General features: G+C 46.8%; 1 protein-coding gene across 1 annotated transcript in view; it reads right to left on the bottom strand.

Moving 5' to 3' along the window:
• Nucleotides 1-23150, bottom strand: part of PLEKHM3 (pleckstrin homology domain containing M3) — a 131933-nt gene that overhangs the window by 13290 nt on the left and 95493 nt on the right. Inside the window, exon 7 of the mRNA XM_039495424.1 lies at nt 10316-10473. Within this exon, the coding sequence (XP_039351358.1) occupies nt 10316-10473 (158 nt within the window). The remainder of the gene's footprint in view (nt 1-10315; nt 10474-23150) is intronic.

The raw sequence follows: 23150 nt of genomic DNA, 5'->3' as shown, positions 1-23150 counted from the left end.
TCTGAGGGCTATTTCTTCTGTTGCTCTTGGTTAAGGCAGCAAGCCTGTCTTTAACTTCCCCTTAGTTATGTCTACATTTAATGCCGGTGGGTTTCCAGGGTGTTTTATGTCCCACTCATCTATTTATATTTCCAGATTTGCACTCAACGGGGAGCATTAAGGGGTAAGTGTCAGCCGGAGCTGGATTCTGCAGGTCTAAAGCTGAGGATGAGAGTAACGGGACAGATTTGGGGGTCAGACCGAGTGCTCAGGAAATCTGAAAAGCAGCCTTGAAAATGTATTTACAAAAATTAAAAACGTCGAGCCAGTCCCTCGGCTGGCGTCAGCAGGCGTAGAGCCACTGCACTCAAAAACCAGAAGCCAAAGAAAAAGCACACAACCTTTATGATGCAGAAAATATAATCTCATCATTGTTAAGGGCAACCTGATGATGTTTGACCCCTGGGGCTGGCGGTATTGCAAGCCCAGAGATGGGGAAGATTTAAAGAGAGCGGAGCTGCTAGGATGGTAGTTTCCCCAGTATGGTAAAGACCTCCTCTGTGAAGCTCTTAAAGCTCTTTGGCTGAAAGGCGCTATGCCCGAGCTAGGGGTTATTAATTTATTATTAATTATTATTATTATTATGTCGGGGGGGTATTTTCTGGGAAGTGGGGACAGATGGATTGGGTGCATGGCCTGAGGAGTGGCTCTGCACTAGGGGAAGGAGTGTGTGGGAAGATCTGCGACGGGAGGTAGAAAGGTAAGTGGTATTTGGTCTCGGAAAGAAGAGTGATCAGGGATGCAGATCAAGACGCAGAAGGGAGTAGGAAGGGAGATGAGAGTGGTTCTGAACGTGGTGCCCAACAGTTCTAAAATATAGATACAAAAACATATTTCACCAAAATACAAAGTCATCTAACAAGCGAGTGACTTGACCTACTGAACGCAAGGAGACGACTCACAGTAGTAAAATCATCATACCTAGTTTCTTTTGACCCTCCAAACAATAAAAAGTGCTGGCAAGATCAGGGCCTTATTCATTGGGTAGCATTAAACTTAACCTTAAGCATAAGACATAACATTTTATCTAAGTAGAAAGAGAGAAAACCCTTACAAAGGACAATCCTACTCATGGTGAGTAATGACTCTGGGTGAAGTCCTAATAAGACTACTTATGGAGTAAGGTGCAACTCAACGTAAGGGTGGCAGAATCGGACACAAATTAACCATTTAATTCAATTTCTGAATCGATGAAATTTTCCCAAGTAATTCATGAGATTTACATCCCTGACGTTTTAAAAGGTTGTTCTGGGTTGTAATACAAATAAGCATAATTATTACAGACAATTTTACATCTACAAGGATGTTATGTTTTCATTTCGGATTTATTTATTTTATTTTATTTCAGGATTAAGAGAAATAAACTTTCTACCCCAGAGCTGAGTAAGCAATAGCAGACTATATCAATGTATAGTGACCGGGTACTGACAAAACTCTGAAAACCCATTTACAATCAGGGACATTAAAGCCTACTTTGAGACATGTTGGCCAATAAATTAACAACCTAAAAGGAGATGATGAGTTGTTTGCCCTAAACTTAAGCCTGGAATAAATTTTAACTCCAAGCAATAAAAGAGAAGGCAGATCCTGAGCTGGCGTAAATTGTCATAGCTTCAGTCAAGCCAGTGGTGTTGTGATTATACCAGCTGAGGATCTCGCCCCAGGAGTTTAAAATGACTGATTGGGCTTTCAATACATTTCTAATTATTTAAAGAACTCCCAAAGGAAGCAGAGCCTATGACGTTTAGAAAGGTCCTTGATGAGCACTTACTTAGATAAAGGATAGCTATAGAGGAGGGGAACCAGGACAGGGAAATCAAACGTAAATGGAAAGAGGCTTCCAATATGATTGGCCAATTTGTATTTTGCTGCTTCTGGACTATGGCCTCATTACACTCTGCACAGGACGGCCACCTCCCAAGAGAAGCCGCAGAAAGGAAATACCCTTAAAAAGCTTAGAACTTCGTAAGTCCTCCCCTCCAGCACGGCTAAGACAGCAAACTGTTGTTCTGTATTGTTGAACCGGATGTCAGAAGACTGCCAAGCACGGCCCACAGACCTGCTAATTAAGTGAACTGATTGTGTTTGTTTTGGAACCATTTGCCAACAAAGGAATGTGTCATGCTGATTAGTGAGAGGAGGGTATGTAATATATGTGTATTCAAACCCAGATGAGTGCATAATCCAGGTATTCACTCTGTTTGCTCAAGGACTGACAAAAATGAACGGTGAGCAAACAAGCGGACCAAAGAGAAACACCAGTCCTTTAAGAGGGGTCCCTTGTGCTTCCCCCTCTTTTTCTTAGATACTAACAAGGACCCGTCCTGCACAAATTCCAACTCAAAACAAAGGAGAATATTTTGGAATGAGACTTTCCTCTGCCTCAGCTGACATGAGACTGTGCATAAATCTATAGCCCTCGAAAGCTGAAGTCTAGCTGGGTCTGAAAGGGCCAGATCAGTGGTTCTCAACCAGGGGTACGTGTACTGGGGGTATGCAGAGGTCTTCCAGGGGGTACATCAACTCATCTAGATATTTGCCTAGTTTTAGAACAGGCTACATAAAAAGCACTAGCAAAGTCAGTACAAACTAAAATTTCACACAATGACTTGTTTATACTGCTCTGTGTACTATACACTGAAATGTAAGTACAATAGTTATATTCCAACTGATTTATTTTATAATTATATGGTGAAAAAGAGAAGGTCACCCATTTTTTGGTAATAATGTGGGGGTGGCACTTTTCTATTTGTATGTCTGGTTTTGTAAACAAGTCATTAAGTGAGGTGAAACTTGGGGTACGCAACACAAATCGAACTCCTGAAAGAGCTCCCGTAGCCTGGAAAGGTTGGGAATCACTGAGCTAGATCAGGGGTTCTCAACCTTTTTCTTTCTGAGCCCCCCCCCAACATGCTATAAAAACTCCCTGGCCCAACTGTGCCACAACAGCTGTTTTTCTGCATATAAAAGCAGAGGTGCCAGAACTAGGGGTGCAGCCGCACCCCCTGGCTTGAAGTGGTTTCCATCATATACAGGGTTTACAATTTGGTTCAATGGCTCTCACCTCCACTATACAAATTGTTCCAGCCCCCCTGTATAAAACTCTGCGAAGCTCAGCTGCTCAGGATTTGGCTTCAGCCCTGGATGGTGGGGCTCGGGGCAGTGTGACGTCGGCTTTCTGCTCTGGGCTCCAGTGAGTCTAATACCGGCTCTGCTTGGGGGACCCCCTGAAACCTGCTCATGGCCCCCAGGGGGCCTCGGACCCCTAGTTGAGAAGTGCTGAGCCAGATGACAGCTGTCACTCTGGTTCCTCCAAAGAGCCCGAGCTCTTATGTAGGAAGCAGAAAGGCCAGGCTGTGGCAAAAACAACGCCACACCCAAATCAGGACACATGAACAAACTCACTTTGCCTTTCAACTATTTAATGAAGGGGCCACTGAAAAAAGAACAACTTATTTTTGCCATCAACTGTAGATCAGTTCATTGCTTGTTTTCTCCCCTAAATTTTATAAAAAGCTAAAACAGTACGAAGGTCCAAATTCTGTTCTGCGTTACACCAGTGCAATCCCATTGATTTCAATGGCTATGCACTGGGACAGCTGAGAGCAGAATTTGGTCCTTTGGGACACTTGTGACCACATTTTCAGCCAGCCCCAAACACCTCCTTTTCTTCCACATGCCACTGATGATGGCCACAAAAGCTGCCACGTGCCTCTTTCTAAACACGAAGAATCCAATTCAATTTGCTAGTAAAACCAGTTGAATGCTCAAAAACTGACATGCAACACCAAAGAAAATTAGGCTTCTGAGTTAGAGCTGCCATTCTCTTCTTACCTTCACATCTATAACACAGGCACCAAAGAGTCTAGATGATCATAGGTACCATGAGTTGCAACACTTGGGCGCAAGAATGAGAGAAAATGAGTGAATCCCACAAAAGTGCGACTGAAAGTGAAAACAGCAACTGAAACCTAATTACAGCCTTGTGACCCTCATAACAGAACATCTAAGTTACAAATCTAAGGGCTTGTCTCCACTTACCGGTGGATTGACGCTGCAGCGATCGATCCACCAGGGGTCAATTTAGAGGGTCTAGAGAAGACCCGCTAAATGGATCGCCGATCACTCTCCCGTCAACTCCGGTACTCCAACGGAACGAGAAGCATAAGGTAAGTCAACAGGAGAGTTTCTCCCTTCGACCCAGTGCGGTGTAACCACCGCAGAAAGGGCTTGGCTACACTTACAAGTTGCAGCGCTGGTGGAGGCTTTCCAGCGCTGCAATTACACCCCGTCCACACGTGCAGGGCACAACCAGCGCTGCAACTCCCTGGTTGCAGCGCTGGCTGAAAACCCATCCCGGCAGGGGTATAAGGAGTGCAGCGCTGGTGATCCAGCGCTGCTCAGCAGGTGTGGACACTCACCAGCGCTTTAATTGTCCTCCAGGGAATAAGGAGGTATCCCAGAATTCCTGTTCAGCCACTCTGCTCATCAGTTTGCACTCTACTGCTCTTGCCTCAGGTGACCCGCCCTTTAAATGGAATTTTAAAAATCTCCTTCCTGTTTGCTGCAGCCAGGTGTGGAGTGCAATCAGTTAATCTTTCCAGGTGACCATGCCTCCACGTGGCAAACGAGCCCCAGCATGGAGCAATGGCGAGCTGATGGACCTCATCAGTGTTTGGGGTGAGGAATCTGTGCAGGCACAGTTGCGCGAATTACGATATCTTTGAGCAGATATCAAGGGCCATGCTGGATAGGGGCCATGATCGGGGCACTACAATGCAGGGTGAAAGTTAAAGAGCTGCGGAGTGCCTATTACAAAGGGGAATCGGCGATCCGGAGCTGCCCCACGACCTGCCGTTACAGGAGATGGACGAGATACTTGGGGTGACCCCACTGCCAATCCCAGGATAACGATGGACACTTCTGAGCAGGCTGGGGACAGGAGGAGGAGGCGGAGGCGGAGGAGGCGGCGGGGAGAGAGTGAAGCTCCTGGGATGGGGAAGACACCCCAGAGTCCCTGGAGGCATGCAGCCAGGAGCTCTTCTCAAGCCAGGACGCAACAGCCAGCAGTTGCAGAAGGACAAGCAGAGGAGCGGGTTATTATTTTCTGGGTGGAAATGTTTCTGGAGAGGAAGGGGGTTATGGCTGCATGCATGCCAGCCTCTAGATGTGGAATAGCCCGTTGATGTGGTCTATCACGAATCTGCTTCAGTTATCTCAGCAAAGCTTCATCCAGAGCGTGGGCAATATGCCTGCGCAGGTTTATAGGCAGAGCTACTGTGTCCCTTGTCCCAGTGACGGTGACGCGTCCGCGCCACTCTGCTGCCAGTGGTGGGGACCATTTCTGAACACAGGCAAGCCGCATAGGGTCCCGGGCGGAATCCACATTGCTCTAAAGAGCCTCCCGCTGTTCCCTAGTGACTGAGACATCTTCCAGGATTAACTCCTGTGAAAAATTTTGGGAGACTCTTTAGTGAAGAGATAGGAGATAAGATCACCCTGCAGCTGCATCTTCACTCAACCCCTCTAGCACTCCAGATTACCCAAGCAACCAGCTCCCTCTATCACTCAAGCCCCACTTCTCCCTATATAAGCACCCCTCACTCACCATTTCGTGGCTTCTGTTGTGTTATGCGTGTGGGGAAAAGAATGCTAAAGTGAGAACTCCTCAGTGTTACAATTCTTGTCTTGAGATAGTTGATACAATGCTGCCCTTGTAAAATTTTGTCATTTATTTGTTTATACAGTGACCTTTACTACTGGAATTCACATTTGTTCAACATCACAGAGGCTTCAAAATTTGAAAAAATCCCGAAAGAGCAAAGAGGACATGCTGAAAACTGTTCTTCATCACTCTGCTCGAGAGTAAAGACTTGAAGGAGTGGAGAGAAGGAAAGCAGGATCCGCAAGAGAAATGCAGTGGCCAAGAGGAAAGCATCCTGTCGCCAAGCGGACTCTATAGAGTCACTATGCAAGCAGAGCACTACCGTGCTACTCCCCACCCGCCTTGCCTTGTGCCCCAATGTCAGCTCAAACCGCCTTTCCCAGAATTCAGGTTCTTACCACCACCAGCTGCCTCCAACACCTGTCGTTCACCAACCAGCCCTGATACCTACCACCACCCTTACCCTCTGCACTCAACCCCATCACCATGCAGTATATGCACCCTGAAGTGCAGGATTCATTAAACAGCAATCCAGACAGGACATATGCAAACTTGTGACTGTACAGTTCACCAACCCACACCCCTGCCCTCTTGTGTTCATGAAATGTTGTGTGTCTGTCTGTCTGTCAAGGAAGTTTTTCTTTTCAATAAAACAATTCTTGGCTTTGAAAACAGTCTTTATTATAGCAGATAGTGAAAGATACCTTAGCCCAGTAAAGAAAGAGGCACTGCAAATCATATTATTATTATGGATAATAGAATAACAGTGTAAGCAGTGCAATTCACTCCCATGCAAGGCAGCAAACATTACTGTTGGCTTTCAGCCTCAAATTCTTCCCTCAAGGCATCCCTAATCCTTGTAGCCCTGTGCTGGGCCTCTCTATTAGCCCTGCTCTCTGGCTGTGCATATTCAGCCTCCAGGACTTGAACCTCGGTGGTCCATGCCTCACTGAATGTTTCACCCTTCCCTTCACAAATATTATGGAGGGTACAGCAAGCGCATATAACCGCGGGATGCTGCTTTCCCCAAGTCTAGCTTCCCATACAGACATCTCCAGCAAAGCACACTCCACAGTCATTCTGCACCGGCTCAGCCTGTAGTTGAACCGGTCCTTGCTCCTGTCAAGCTTCCTGTATAGGGTTTCATGAGCCAAGGCAGAGGATCACAGTGGGCATTTCGACATCCCCTACTGTGATCTTCCTGTCTGGGAAAAAGTCCTGCCTGCATCTTCCTGAACAGGCCACTGTTCCGAAAGATGCGTGCATCATGCACCTTTCCAGGCCAGCCTGTGTAAATGTCAATGAAAGTGATCCACAAGCGCCTGGAGAACCATTGATGCCAGGTGGGGCCAGAATAGGAATATGGGTCCCATCTATCGCCCTCCACAGTTAGGGAAACCCATTTGTGCAAAGCCATCCACAATGTCCTGCACGCTCCCCAGAGTCACGGTCTTTCTTAGCAGGATGCGATTAATTGCCTTGCAAACTTGCATCAAAACGATTCCCACGGTCGACTTTCCCACACCAAACTGGTTCCCGACCGACCGGTAGCTGTCTGGAGTTGCCAGCTTCCAGATTGCAATAGCCACCCGCTTTTCCACCGTCAGGGCAGCTCTCAATCTTGTGTCCTTGCGCGCAGAGTGGGGCGAGCTCAGCACACAGTCCCATGAAAGTGGCTTTTCTCATAAGTTCTGCAGCCACTGCTCGTCATCCCAGACTTCCATGACGATGTGATCCCACCACTCAGTGCTTGTTTAGCGGCGTTCAACGGTGCTGAGCATTTCTGTGAATGCCACAAGCACTTTGGTGTCACGGCAGGAGAATCGATATCGATATCATCGTCAGACTCCTCACTGTCACTTTGGAGCTGAAGGAATAGCTCGACTGCCAAACGTGTTGTGCTGGCAACACTCATCAGCACAGTCCTCAGCAGCTCGGGCTCCATTTGCCACAGAAATCGCGATTCACACAGAGAGTAAAACAGAAAGACACTCACAATGGCGCCAAACGCTGCCGGAAAGAGTGAATGCTGGGATGTGAAGCGATGCACCACGGGGCGCTGGCAAACAGGAAGCGGACACTTCCTTCCCCTTCCCACAATACTCAGCGCCAAAATGGGACGAGGTGCTCTGTGGGATAGCTGCCCACAATGCACCTCTCAATACAGCGCTGGAAAGTGCTGCAAGTGTGGCCACACTGCAGCGCTGGTAGCTGTCAGTGTGGCCACACTCCAGCGCTGGCCCTACACAGCTGCATGACCAGCGCTGTAACTCCCAGCGCTGCAACTTGTAAGTGTAGCCAAGCCCTAAGTCGACCTAAGCTTCGTCGACTCCAGCTATGTTATTCACGTAGCTGGGGTTGCGTAACTTAGGTCGACTTAACCCTGTAGTGTAGACCTGCCCTAAATTCGCACCAATAGCTGATTTAGGAGACCTGTTGTTTTATAATCCAGTAAAAAGTACAGCACAAGTCATGTCTTCAGGTTTAGTGAGTAAGAACATCCAAGTTCTCTGAATCTTGTTCTGGTTCTCTCTTCTCACAGGTATAGTTTATTCTGTGTATTGTAACTATTTCTGTCTCTCTGTGTAGTCCTTATATTATGCCTATCACCATGATGAGTAGCTAGGTCAGCAATCCTTGTCATGTGTGTCACACAATAGTACATATAAAAGTTTCTGCTCTCCCCTCTGCTGCCCATGTGCTGGTGGAGCGCCAAGTGAAATATACAAGCTCACTTGTCAGCGTCACTTGCCTCTGTTTGCAGGTGGAATAGAGCAGGAAAATTAAACTGAAACGACCTGGTTAGTTTCTCTTTGCTGCTCTGCTCCAAGGCAGAATGGGGTATCAGCAAGGAGAGGAAAAAAACTAGTGAGGAGGGGAAGCGGAGCGGCTGGGGACAGAGATAAAAGCAAAGATTAGCAAACCAAGAGGAGGGAGGGGAGCAAAAGGAATGAACAGCTAAAAAAGGAGAGCAATATTGGAGACCCTTCACTGATTGTGACTTAATTAAAATTGTTACTGAAGAAAGCTTCCTTTGGCTGGCATGACTTCAATAATTATTTTGCATTTGTTGCATTGTGCCACTTGAACACAAATAACTGCTGACCTCTGCGTGTACAAATAGAGAGAGGAGCGGTTTCACTCCGCTTTCACACTTTTAAATTCTACAAGTGTGAGGTACGCAGTCTCTGGCTTCAGTTCACAGGCTGTGGACACTACAAGGCTTTGGTGGCCAATCAAAAATTTAATAGACAATTCATGTACGCACACACACTTCAATTAAGCTTCACCACCCGACTATTTCACTACTTATTTTTCTGTTCTCATCAGGCTTTGTGGATATCGTTAATTGTTTAGTTCAGTATTAACAGTCTTCTTACGCTGTTTCCAACTTCTCCTTCCAGATACATTTTTCTTGCACACCATTTATAAAACAAAACTGCACACCTTGTTTAATTTATGTCCAGTGCTTTGTCTCCACATTTCTTGGAATGTGAATTCAGAGAAAGAATGTGCAAATACTCTTTGAAAGACATGTCAGCCTGAAACCCCCAACAGGCTGGTCTGGGCCACTCCCGACACAGAGATCTTTGTCAACTCACGAGAATCCAATTCTCAACGCGGAATTTTTAACAAGCTGATCCGGATCACCCCCAGAGTAGGCTCCTCTGACTTTTTTTCTACTCTACTAATGCAGCCGGAGAATAAATTAAGATGAGGGTGTATTAGAAGAGGACAGATTGCACTGCTGGAGGTGTCATTATCTTGATGGATAAGAAATTCAAGGTCTTTACCTCTTGTGATTGTTCTAAACCCAAGAAACTTCTTGCAAAAGTAGGAACATTGCTCATGTTCTGGTCAAATTCCAGTTTTTGGTTACTGCCTTGAGCCTACTTAGATTTTCCATGTGATTTTAACTGGATACACTATCCTTCCTCACTTCCTGTTCCCATACTGTTATATAGCATGCTGCGCATTGTTAAACAGCTGTTGTAGTCTCACCTAGAGGCAGCTATATTTTAGTGGTGGGGGAGACGTTTTCTGTCTGTGTGTGCGTGTGGGCACATGTGAATATAAATCTATGCTGCATACACACACGGACAATAGAGTATCAGTTATATCCTTACCTCACAGTAAGGGTGCGGCCGTAACTCAGAAGAGGTGATTATTATCTAATAACGCATGGGTACGTTCGACCATAGGTCCAGTGAAATCAAAGGCAGGAAAGACCTACAAAGTCATCCTCAGCTGACCTTTGTATTTGTAGGGCCCTGTGCAAACTCAGTTGTGCATAGCCACAGGGAGATTCCTGCTGGAAAGCAGCCCCTGAGCGCCTCTATCCTTTTGAGCATCAGCAGTGGGATCTACAGGTGTCTGAGAGCTGTGTGAAATGGGGTTTAGGCTCTTTTGAACCAGATAAATGACAAAGTGGCCCTTCTCTATCTATCCGCTTGCAGGCTCAGGGATGGCATCTCTGGAACACAAGTCCAGGGCAGATGTCCTTAACTGTGAACTAGTAAGGCCCACTCCTGCTGAATGGAATGTCATTTGACCTGGAATTTGAGAAGATAAGACATGCAGGTAAAACACATGAAAGGAAGGATACTGTACCTGCTTGTTGAAATATCCTCAAAGGGGTAAAGGATCTCTCCATTGTTACAAATCTCGCAGATGAAGCCCTTTTGGCTACAAAGGCTGCAGCTGTACACATGAGAGGTGGCAAACTTGATCACCTTCCCCAAGAAAGGGGCCAATTTTCCTTCAATAACCTGTAAGAAGAAAACGACGACATTAAAAACCCATCTGGGAGCAGGATTCCTTGAAAGGGTGACATGTGTGTCTCACTTTCATTAAGACAGGGAAGCGACTACTCACAGCCAGTTGAAATAATCTGAATACAACTCCCAATTATAGCTGCATGAAAATTCTAAGTATGGTCAAAGTAAGATTAATGGTCAAATCTGCGCAGAACTGACAATGGTGAAAAGTGGAAAATTCATGTGATTGCTCCCCCGTTAAACATATATATGGCGACAACATTACTGAATAGTGGATCATTTTACGTACCACATATGTTCAAATACCAAGGCACGATGGATAAGATAGGGGTTTGTCTACACAGTGGGGGAATGCGCTCTAGGGGGTGTGATTTCTAAAATGCACTAACTGGTCTGGACAGACTCTGCTGGTGGACACTAAACATGTCCTAGTGCCCTTTAACATAGTGGTCACACAGACCAATTAACATGCAACATGTAGAGCCTTTAGAAACCCCCCTTCCCACCACAGAGCACATTACCCCACCGTGTAGACAAGCCTAAGAAAAGAGTTTCATTCTTTCACATAAACACAAATGCAGAAAGATCAGTGACAGCTCAGAAAACTCTCTTCAATTCTTTTCCTTTACTGTTACTTTTTATTCACATATTTTTGGCCCAAACACCAATGATGTTTTAAAATCCTAATTTTCTCTTCATTCACTTTTATCACAAAACACAGTTCTGCACCCAAATCTATTTTTTTCCCATTGATCAAATGGAGGTTTCTAATTGTAACAGAGGTGATTTTTTGGTACATTGATAACCATTCCAACTTTGTATTTATTCTTTTCTACAACGAGATGGAATTCTAAAATAAATTACTCAAAGGAAATGGCAGTTTCTCCTTAAGTGACCAGCTCTCCAATCAAAATGACCCACATCAATCCACTATCAGACAATAGTATAAGGCAATCAGAAGTGATTTGCACTCCCTTATTGGTGTGAAAAAACTGTGTAATGTAGATTAAGCCCCTAGCCACAACACTCTTCTAAATTTCTGATTCAATGACAATGTCTCGATAAGGGTGCTTCAGGCAAAATACTTCTTCAGACGAAATTCATGAACTTTAAGAAATTCTGCTAGTGTAAGGAGTAATGAGCAAAGCACAGGGCCCTCATATGATACTTTCCCTCCTCTCTCTTCCCATGGTGTGAATGGCAGCCTGCTAGATTACTGGTAGAAACGTGTGGTAGGATTTGACACTGACCTACAGTTAACAGGAACATCATAACTGTTCTTTAAAGGAGTATGCTAAAGATGGCCCCAGCTCCCAAACAGATGAAGGATCATATTTAAATGTGTGCCTAACTTGCCAGGTTTGGCTCACATGGATTTTCAACACATTTTGCTCATTGGTTTTAATTCACACGATTTCATACCACTTGAATTTCACTGGAAATTTCAGGTTGATACAAAGCCAACGTGGCCAAGGTGAAGCTCAAAGCAAAGCTGGTGAATACAAATCCCAGTAGCATTCTTCATCTCTGTCTAGCAGTGTTACTTCTAAAGGCCCATTCTATCCCATCACCCTTCCCATCGCCATCGCTGGGAGAACATGAGCAGGAAAGGAAATGTAATGGATGCCACTAGGGGTATGTCCACACTCCCTGTTGGATCGGCGGGTAGCGGTCGATCTATCGGGGATCGATTTATCATGTCTCGTCTAGACGCGATAAATCGATCCCCGAACACACTCCCCGTCGACTCTGGAACTCCACCAGAGCAAGAGGCGGAAGCGGAGTCGACGGGGGAGCCACGGCCATCGATCCTGCATCATGAGGATGGGAGGTAAGTCGAAATAAGATACGTCAACTTCAGCTACGCTATTCCCATAGCTAAAGTTGTGTATCTTACATCACTCCCCCACCCAGTGTAGACCAGGCCTTAGTGGAAGTGTCCCCTCCTTGCCAAAGCTCCACACTGTTGAGACCATCTGTGAGAACAGGAAGCAGCGATGTTATTGCTAGCGTTACAGATAGGACATCTGCTCATGTTCAAGGGGAAAATGACGTTCCTATTGCATCCTGGCATAGGAAAACCCCTATACTGGGACATAAACAATTCAGAAAGGTCACTGCATGTAATGGAACATGAAGGTTTGGTTCAAGGCAATGACACTGCTAACCTTATAGGCAGATCCCAACCTGAGGAGCAACAAGTTAATGCTGCAGTGTTAGAAAGAAAGTAAGATCTTTTGCTTTCAAACTCAAGAGTAACTGAGGGTCAAAAGTCTAAATCAAGTGGAGGGTGGAGGACAGGAGTTTAGCAGCATCCAAGAAGCATGAGAAATAGCAGCAGTGTTGCTTAAATGTTTTGGCCAGAGTTTCAAAGATGGCTAGTGATTCTGGGGTGCCTCAGGTATTTTTTGGGTCCCAACCCGAGTCACCTTAATGGGACCTGATTTTCAGGGTGGGTGCTGAGCACGGCCTGAAAGTCAGGCCTCTTAAGTTGGGCACTGAGCAGCTGAGATGCCCCAAATCACCAGTCAGAAAACCTTGGCCAGAAAACCACAGTTGGAACCAACAGACTAAGAGAACTGGCTAAATGGGGGGAGGGGCTATTATGTATATTTGAAGGACTCTTGTTTAAATATTCAAACAAAAAGAAATCAGGTCTGTGTCTGAATGCAAATAAAGTGTGAGGAGAAAGCAGGGCCTGGAGTTTCATCTTTGTCATTTAAAGAACACTTCTCTGTGATTCATTCATGCCCTGCTCCCTCTCCAAGCCTGTGGAAATGCTTCAATTTCTGCCCCTCGAAGAGTGTTAACTCTCCAGGAGTGGCAGCAAGCCCCCAAAAGAAAGGCTCTTCCAACACTGATGCATGGAACATACCTACACAGCTTCAGCAAAGGCAATAACTTGTAGGCATTTTCCAACAGGACAGTGCGGATAATATTGTAGCCCTTGACAGCACATGCTGCAAATTACACATCAGTAACGCAGGGCCTGGCTTTAACATTAACCCTTACTTTGCCGCTACATGGGCACTCACCCAACAGCACCTTTTGAATAGGAAAAGAAATCTGAGAGATCCTTTGAAATACTGCTAGGAATCTAAGGACTGATCCAGCACACAGAACTGGATGTAGCAAGCGCTTGGTCCTATGGGCAAGATACAGCAGTTGCTTCATACAGCACTGCAATAATTTCTATGTGCACTTTCGGAGGTTGAGAGATGCCACTCGGATAGTTACGCTGGTCTACAATACAGCGTTAGGTTCAAGTAAGGCAGCTTAAGTGTCTACACTACAGTGTTGCTCCCGCTGATGTAAGTTGCCCACTACACCGACCTACTAACTCCAGCTCCGCGAGAGGCGTAGCACTTAGATGGATGTAGCTAGGGCGACGCCGTGTGAAGTAACAGGGTCAGGAACGGGACAGATAATAAACCAGACAAAATCATAAAGCCCTGGTACGCGCACACCTTGAATACTGTGTGCAGGTCTGGTCACACAGCCCAAAAAATACATTAGAATTGGAAAAGGTGCAGAGGGGGGCAACAAAAATGATGAGGGGTATGGAACAGCTTCCTTAAGAGGAGAGATTAAAAAGACTGGGACTGTTCGGTTTAGGAAAGACACGACTGAAGGAGGTTATGACAGAGGTCTATAAATCATGACTGGTGTGGAGAAAGTGAATAAGGAAGTGTGATTTACTCCTTCACATAACACAAGAACTAAGGGTCACCCGATGAAATTAATACACAGCAGGTTTAGAACAAACAAAAGGAAGTACTCCTTCACTCAATGCACAATCAGCCGGTGGAACTTGTTGCTATGGGATGTTGTGAAGGCCAAAAGAATAAACGGGTTCTAAAAAGAATTAGCTAAGTTCCTGGAGGATAGGTCCATCAATGGCTATTAGCCAAGATGGCGAGCAACATAACCCTATGCTCCGGGTGTCCCTAAACCTCCAGCTGACAGAAGCTGGGACTGGACAACAGGGGATGGATCACTTGTTCAATTGCCCTGTTCTGTTCATTCCCTCTGAAGCACCTGGTACTGGTCACACTCAGAGACAGGGTACTGGGCTAGGTGGACCACTGGTCTGACCCAGTATGGCCGTTTTTGGGTCAACATTCCATCCAATATCTGGATAACTAGACTCTTTTAGTCCTTCCTAATTCACATTTGTGGTGGGACAAAAAAGGTCAGATCAAAATGCCAATCCTACAGTCATTTCATCTTTCACTTTATGCAGACAGTCCATCTAGGTTTTAACCACATCGCTTTTGGTAATCCTTGTACAGCTTACGACTTCAATTTTATATTCTATTGTTTTGTAGTTAGTAAGCACTGACAACAGACTCAGGTCTGCATAAGACACAAAATACAGTTTTCTGCTCCAGAGAGCTTACAGTCTACACAAGATAGGCTTAGACTAGACAGGACACCCAGAGAAGTGCAAAATTTGGGTTTTACGAATGCATTGCAGATTACTATGATTAATGTGTATTCCAGTATAACCCAGTGTCCTCTATTGAATTCATAGCCCCAGTGTGCTAGGAGCTGTGCAAACATACAGTAAAAAATCAGTAACGTCCCTAAAGAGCTTCCCGTCTTAATAGACAAGACGGGCAAAGGGAGGGAGAGTACAGATGGAGTATTGAGGCAAAGAGTCAGTATATGACTTGACTGACATCACACAGGAAGACTATGGCAGAGCTGGGTATTAAACTCAGATGTCCAATGTATGTCACCTATTTTCAAAAAAAGTATTTATACATAGCTAATCATACCACAGTGCAAGGAATTAACCTGAATGGCAAACCAGTCTGTCCACAAAGACTTGCACTGTCTCTGTGAGAAGGCCTAGATGGCCAGAACGGTGAGGAAAGTTGATGTATATTTTCCATGATATATTTTTTGTCATAGCAGTGTATTGGCTTGATTGATAATTCTGGTGTGTACACATGCTACTGCCGTGAAGATCCAGTCTTCAAAAGCAACGTGCACCCCAATCTGCAATATGAATAATAGCCCCTTTTACAGCATTTGAGGACGAGGACAAAACGCAATATCAAACTGACGTTATCACTGTTTTTAGTGTCTGCAAATTCAGGGCCATTTCACTTCATAACAGACTGCATAGACCATTGCTGATCAGTGGATAGGGCATTTCTTTGCAATTTGTTCATTTTAACGTTTGTATCTCATGAAAATGCAATATTGATCTCCATCTGGCCCCGCGATATATGGATTTTTAATTACGGGTCCCAGAAAACAGTTTCACCATAATGCCGCTGTAATGGGCATCTTCTGGATGAGGGAAAGGAAGCCTGGGACCTGTAACCAAGCACTCTCTAGAGAGAGATTGAGGCCCAAGTTGTCGATTTTTAGACATTTCAGCACTACGAAGACTGAGTCCCAGCATGAAAGTACTGCCAATATATACTGAAATCAGATCCCGAGCCTTATAGAAACATATAGATGGGAAAAGGAGGAGGTGTGTTAAATGAACCTAGTCAGACAGGGATATAGCAGGCTTACTTTTCCCTCAGTCCCCTAGAGCAGTGGTCCCCAACGTGGTGCCCACAGGTGCCATGGCACCCGCAGGGGCATCTATGTGCGCCCACGTACTGTCCGGCGGACGAACATCCACCGAAATGCCGCTGAGAAGCAGCGTCATCCAGAGGCGTTGCCGCTGAAATGCTGCTGTTTTTCGGCAGCATTTTGGCGGCGATGTCTCTGGATGCTGCTGCTTCTCAGCGGCATTTCAGTGGCGATGCCTCTTGACGTTGCCACTTCTCGGCGGCATTTCGGTGGATGCTCGTCCGCTGGCCAGGGTCCTCAGTGGCTCGTAGTCCGGTGCCCGCCAGATGAAAAAGGTTGGGACCCACTGCCCTAGAGAAAGGAGGGGTGATCAAGCCCGAGGGGTTAAAAGCAGAGAGAAAGAGGAGCCACAGAGTCCTTCCCAGTCTCTTTCACACCAGGGGAACCTGCCTGTTTTCCCCACGACAGAAGACTCTGGTCCTTAGGTTATACGTTTGAGTCATGTTAATCTTCTGCTGCAGCAAAGCAGCAACATTTCAGCAGACAGTTCTAGTGTTAAGAAATGATGTAGCTAAAACAACAAGGAGTCTAGTGGCACCTTAAAGACTAACTAACTGTTAAGGTGCCACCGGACTCCGTGTTGTTTTTGTGGATACAGACCAACACGGCTACCCCTGACACTTGACACCATGATGTAGCTAAAGTTTTCTTTCATTGCATCTTAGTGGACGGTGCGTCCTCTCAGTGCCCCCAACAGAAAACCTGGTGACTGCAGGTGGAAAGGCCAGGGCCCATTTTCTGAGCAGGTGGGGGAGCATCTGAAATACAGTCCAGCCACCACTGAGAAGTGCTTGTGCATTCCAAGACGAACTAAGGAGACTGGCCAACAGTTTCAAACTGGATGTTCAAAGTTAGCCCCCTCAATCAGGAGCCTGAAGGCCTGCAGCTCCCATTGAAGTCAACTGCCTAAATAAGCAGCTAGATGCCTAGATTTCCAACCTGAGAGGCCCTAACGCACTGGCCTGTGTGATTGTGGTGAAAACAGGAGTACCCAGACCTTCCGTCAGCACTCATCATGGGTTAGAAGCCTGAACATTTTACTGAGGTGCGCAGAACAGGAGCCAGTGTCGACCATTCACTCACTAGGCCTCTGTGCGGCCCAGCCTGCATGTCAACCGAACAGGTCTTGGTTTTGTGAGGTGGCAGTCTGTTGGGACCACGCTCGTTACTTACGAGCCCACAAGTTTGGTTTTCATTGAGTGGGGAGCAGCCCAGCGCTGGCTTTGTAGGCCAGTTGCCATAGTGCTCGAGAAGGGTTTGACTGCGGTTCTTAAGTGGAGCCAGAGCTCACTGAGGAGGAGATACCCTGCCCAAGGGCGCATGGGGAGGGGCACCACTCACTACATCTATACAACAGGTAAAACCAGTGCTCCCCCAGCGCAGCCATCCAAATGCACCGAGGGCAGATCCCTGGCTTTGCTCCTCCCCGGGCGTAGAAACAACTCTTCAGGGGCCATCCAGATGGCCAGCAATGCGAACAGAACCCCCTGCACTCCAGATTGTGCCTGGCTTCTGGGTAGGTGCATTGGTGAGGAAGGGCTCTTCCTCCTCTGGCACTCTAGGGAGGAGGTGGCATCAATTTGAGGCCTTCTTGCAGAGCGATCAAAAATTACAACCATATTAAAGAAAAAGGAGAGCAAGCAAGAGCCTCACACTGGTTTCTCAAGACCACAGCTCGAGTGCAGCCATTTATTACTCATGTGTTGCACAGGGAAATTGCAGTGTCATGTTCAACTGCCGCAGCCAATGATGGTCTGTGGGATTGGAAAAAGGCGCACACAATCCACCTACTTCAGCTCTCCCCTTCCACTCTCCCTTGGCCAACCAACAACATTTACACCCACTGCAAGGAAAAGCACACTAATTAGGAGAAAAAGGCAGCGTGAGGGAGGGCACTTCTTCCCAAACCCATCATTAATCCATCTAACTGATCAATCAAGCTCTTTAAAATAGCAAATGTTGCCTTATTGGAAGGCGCTCAGACACCACGGGGACGGGTGTGGTATAAGAACCTGGCCAGAACAGAAAAAAAGGACTTTTCACGTCTCATAGAATACTTACCATGGGCTTATTTATTCCATTACAGTAATGTGGCCATGGCTGCTAATTTTTGGTTTCTATGTTTGGAAAAAAAAATGGAGCCTCTTCATTTTAGATGAGACAGAAAAACTTGCTAAGCTATATTATTAAAACTTAAAGCCACATGCCACTCACTGAAGCAGGAGAACTTGGAGATTTGAAATCACACTCCTCAGAATAATTATTATTTGTTTTACAGTAGCACTCAACTGAGATCGGTGCCCCACTGGGCTAGGCACTTTAAAAGCTTTAAAATCGCCCAGATAATTTTAACCAAAAGGTAGCTGTTGCTGGGGTTTAAGTTCTACTTCACCTGGAGTGGGGAATCACAGATTGCGGGTGAAGGGAAAGTCTGTTTTTTAAGTCAAACTCTGAGCATGTTAAAAAATGTGGCGGAGGTATGTTTTAAAATGATTTCCTTATTGCATTTTACATTGTGAGTGTCAGGATTTATTTATGGTGTGTGTGTGTGGGGGGGTGTCCCAGTCATGAAATGTCAGGTGCAGGCATGCAGCACTTCCCTTACCAAAATGGCCCAGTTAGTCAATCCGAAAATGATTTTGGAAACACTGAGCCATCCTCTCATGGCTATCCGAAAATTGGTGCTATTATAGTGCATTACAGCACCCTCCTCGACAACTACAGAAGTAAGGGGATGTCACTTGAACGGCAAGCTGGTACCTGTAGATTCACACCCTGATTGCTGCGCACTAGCATTCTGTGTAGACAAGCTCTGATCAACAAAATTCATGCTGCTTCTTGTACCAAACAAACGGCATGTTTCCCAGCCCAGAAAGGACAAAGGAATTGTCCTAGGCGACTTTTAAAACACACAAGCCACCCCCAGCAAAGTCAGGAAATTATGAAAACATGTAACTCAAGCACTTCTCTCGTCTCTGTATTCTCTCTCTCTCTCTCGGTTGCGTTGTTCGTTCGGTTAGGTAGCAGCCTGGATGTAATTTGTAAGGAGCGACCAAGCTTTGTAAAACCGGGAGGATACTGAAGATGAAAGGGAGCAAGGGCTATTGTTCAATCTGAAATCCCTTTGGACATTAGATTAATGTGAACATGAATGGTAATGTGAACTTCTTCAAAGCTTCACTGCTTGTCAGTAAGACTGCAGCCCTTGATGGCTGCCCGACTCTTCTATAGCCGGAATTAGTCCGGTTTTCGTTTCCTTAGCTTGTCCTTTTAGACAAATATATATAATAAATATCGTCCTGCCCAGCTTCACTGAGTATCTCTCAGCTGTAGGTTTTTAAGTCTGTTTTAATTCAAATTCTTATTCTAAACAGAGAAATATGCCGTAAGAGCCCCTTACTGACACTGATGAGGAGTTACTCACATCCTAGCCCCATTGAAGTCAATAGGGCTACTTGTGTGAGTAAGTGCTTACCAATGTGAGTGAAGGTTGCACAATCCAACCCCACTAGAAGAGCGGGAACACAATGTTGCAATAATTTTTCTAACATTAAAAATTAACTCGGGGGACTGGATGGCTCAGCTGAACGGTAGCAGAGCATTTCACCTCTGGATCACTGGGTCAAGCCTAGCCCAAGTGGCCAGTGACTGAAAGTACGAGCATGATTTGACTATTTGGTGATCTGTTGGCAGACTCAGTTCAGTTCCTCATGAACAGACATTCCAGTCAGAACGGACAACGTAACTGGCATCCTTGCACTGGCAACCTCATCAGAGAGCCCAAGGATCGACTGGACAAGATGGAGACTGAATTACCCTCCAACTCAGATTGTTTTATTCCACAGAGATGTACTGGGAGTGTGAATCTTTGGAAACTGGAAGTGGACAAAAAGAAATGGTTGGCCAAACTCCCTGCAAATTGCAACCACCAAGCTCCATGAAGAGGGCTGACAAAACTTGCAAGGCTTAACAGTCTGTGTCTCAATACCCTTCCATCCACACATCCTCACACTCAAGTCCAGAATCACAGAAATGCCCGCTCCTTGCATCAAGGCCACTTTGGTTACCTTTCTAAAAACTGGCAGATGTCTGAAAAAACGTAGAGCGTTCATGCACTTCCCCGGTGTGCGTGTGGGCGGGACGGGGTAGATGGGAGGAAGTTTGCTAACAATGCCAGCTAAGAAAGAATATTTCAGGAACAGGAGTTGTAACCTCCACTGAAGCCCAGGCATGATTTGTACTTGTGGAGTTTGTCACCTGTGCAGCAATTCGTGTGCACCTTTGGCTAACTTTGTGAAGTGCACCAGATGTTTGCATAGGACAGAGGACATCAATATCTTTGGTGACCTGCATAAAGATTGTCAAGACTTTTGGTAAATTGTATAAAGTTTGCAGGAGACCACCACAGAATTCATATATCCTATAGTGGGTGAAAGCAGCCCTGGAGAAGGCTGCAGCAGAGTAAGAGGGGTTGAGTGGGTAGCTGACCACAATTGTGGCCAGCTTATCCAGGGCCCAGCTGGCACTTATAAGAGGGCTGGGGCCAGAAGCCAAAAGAGAGTCTCTCTCTGGCTGTTGAGAGGGATGGACCTGGCTGCTGGGAGCTGAGCAGGGCACCTAAAGTGGAGCAGGGCTGGGGAAAGGCCAGAGGAGCTGGGGAGCTCTGGCCTGGAAAACCCCCAGGCTGCAGGTCAAGTTAAGGGCCCACAAGGGCACTAGGGCTGCAGAGGGGCCGCCCAGGAATAGGCAGAGGCAGCTGGTCCAACCCCCTGGCCGGTGATGAGTGGTTTACAGACTCCAGTCTGCCCCAGTGAGCGGGGGCCAGATGATGACTGGCAGTAGCCACTGAGGCAAGGTGGAGATAGGAGGTTGGGGGTTCCCCGGGGTGGGGAGACCCAAATTGAGGGGGTGCTGTGGTGGGCAGAACCCCTGGGCAAAAGGCACCGGGGTCTGGGAGTGCCATGGGGCCAGTGGCAGGCGAGACACCGACCGGCCTGCAGAGGGTGCCCTGGGCTGGAAAGAGCTAATTCCCGAGATGACCAGCAGGAGGCGGCGTCACACCGTCACATATCCCTATTTCCAAGATGAGTAACTCCAAAAAATAAGCACCTGAATGTCTGAAAGAGTCACACTGTATTCCATTGCATCAAGGGCTCTTGAATTAAACTAGTTTGAACTTGGTGGGCCATTATTTCTGAATTACCATAGGATAAACATTAAAATAGGGGGAAAAAAATTTAAAAAAAGGATTTTTTAAAAAAGGACTTAAGACATTTGAAAATGAGGATGCGAGGACAAAAGCAGCACTTCGGTGGAAACCTTCTTACAATCTGAACTAAGGGCAGAATTCTCTCTCCGTCTCTGTATGCTAGATGTAAGCAATACATGCCTGCTGAGGTGTGACACAACAATATACCACGTAATGTCATCTCTCGAAACATACTGGCCCAGATTTTTACAAGGTATTTAGGTGTTACTGTGCGTGTTGTTGCAACACCTCACTGATTTAGGAGCCTAAATATCATTTTTAAAGGGATTTAGGCACTTACTGCTTAGGTCCCTAAATCAGTTAGGCATTGCAACAGTGAGCACAGCGGCACCTAAGTACCTTTAAAAATCTGGGCCATTGTCACTATTCCATGGTGGAAGAATGATCAGAAAATAAACATTGGCAAGAAAACCAGGAATATCCCAAATTTTCTGAACTTGTATTACTAGATGTTTAGCTTCCTGAGCCACTAAAAACATACAAGTGAGGCCAAATTGGACACTCTCTCAGAAATGTGACTGCAAAACTGCTGAGCAGTCCAGGGTTAAGTATTTCAGTTAAAGAGGTGAGAACACTGTAAAACTCAGATACTGTATAACTGCCACAGCAAGACAGTAAATTTGCCAAATGCCTCTGTGACCCCACCCTTGTAAATCAGCTTGTTAATCATTATCGTCACAGACGTGATAAAGTTGTTTTATAAGCCAACACTGAGGCAGTAACATTAACTACTTATGTAGGGGCTGGCGTATTTCCCTGAAGATAACATTTATTAGAAGGCACTCACTTTAGAAACACTGGTTTGCCTAATAAACCTCATCTGGAGCATTGGACAATCTGTTCCACTTCTCCCGCCATCAGATTTACATGTAGACACAAGTGAGGCACAGAGGGGACCGGGGAAGTGGTATGTAATCTCTACAACTGTGGTTCTCAAACATTAGCAACCCGAGAACCCCCATTTTGATTTACATTTTTTGTGGACCCCCAAGTCCCTCTGCTCAGCCCCAGGCCCTGCCCCCATTCCACGCCTTCCCCCAAGGCCCCACCTATTCCTGCCCCTGCTCACTCTATCCCCCTTCCCTCCGTTGCTCAATCCCCCGAACTCTCACTCACTTTCACGAGGCTGGGGCAGGAGGCTGGGGTTCAGGAGGGGGTGAGGGCCCTGGGAGGGAGTTTGGGTGCAGGAGGGGGTGAGGGCTCTGGGAGGGAGTCTGGGTGTGGGAGGGGGTGCAGGCTCTTGGAGGGAGTTTGGGTGCGGGAGGGAGCTGGGGTGCGGGCTCTGGGAGGGAGTTCGGGTGCGGGAGTGGATGAGGGGTGAGGGCTCTGGGAGGGAGTTTGGGTGCAGGAGGGGGTTTGGGTGCGGGCTCTGGGAGGGAGTTTGGGTGTGGGAGGGGGTGCAGGCTCTTGGAGGGAGTTTGAGTGCAGGAGGGAGCTGGGGTGCGGGCTCTGGGAGGGAGTTTGGGTGTGGGAGGGGGTGCAGGCTCTTGGAGGGAGTTTGGGTGCGGGAGGGAGCTGGGGTGCGGGCTCTGGGAGGGAGTTTGGGTGCGGGCTCTGAGCTGGGGAAGGGAGTTGGGGTGCGGGCTCTGGGAGGGAGTTTGGGCTCTGAGCTGGGGAAGGGAGTTGGGGTGTGGGTGAGGGGTGTAGGCTCCGGCCAGGCGGCGCTTAGCTCAGGCAGCTCCCGAAAGCAAATGGCACATCCCTCTGGCAGGGGCTCCTAGGCAGGGGGGACGATGGGATCTCGGCATGCTGCCCCTGCCCGCAGGCACTGTCCCTGCAGCTCTCGTCAGTCGCAGTTCCTGGC

This window comes from Mauremys reevesii, linkage group 11, assembly GCF_016161935.1.
Source record: "Mauremys reevesii isolate NIE-2019 linkage group 11, ASM1616193v1, whole genome shotgun sequence".
NCBI lineage: Eukaryota > Metazoa > Chordata > Testudines > Geoemydidae > Mauremys > Mauremys reevesii.
This window is presented reverse-complemented; position numbering and strand designations above follow the sequence as displayed.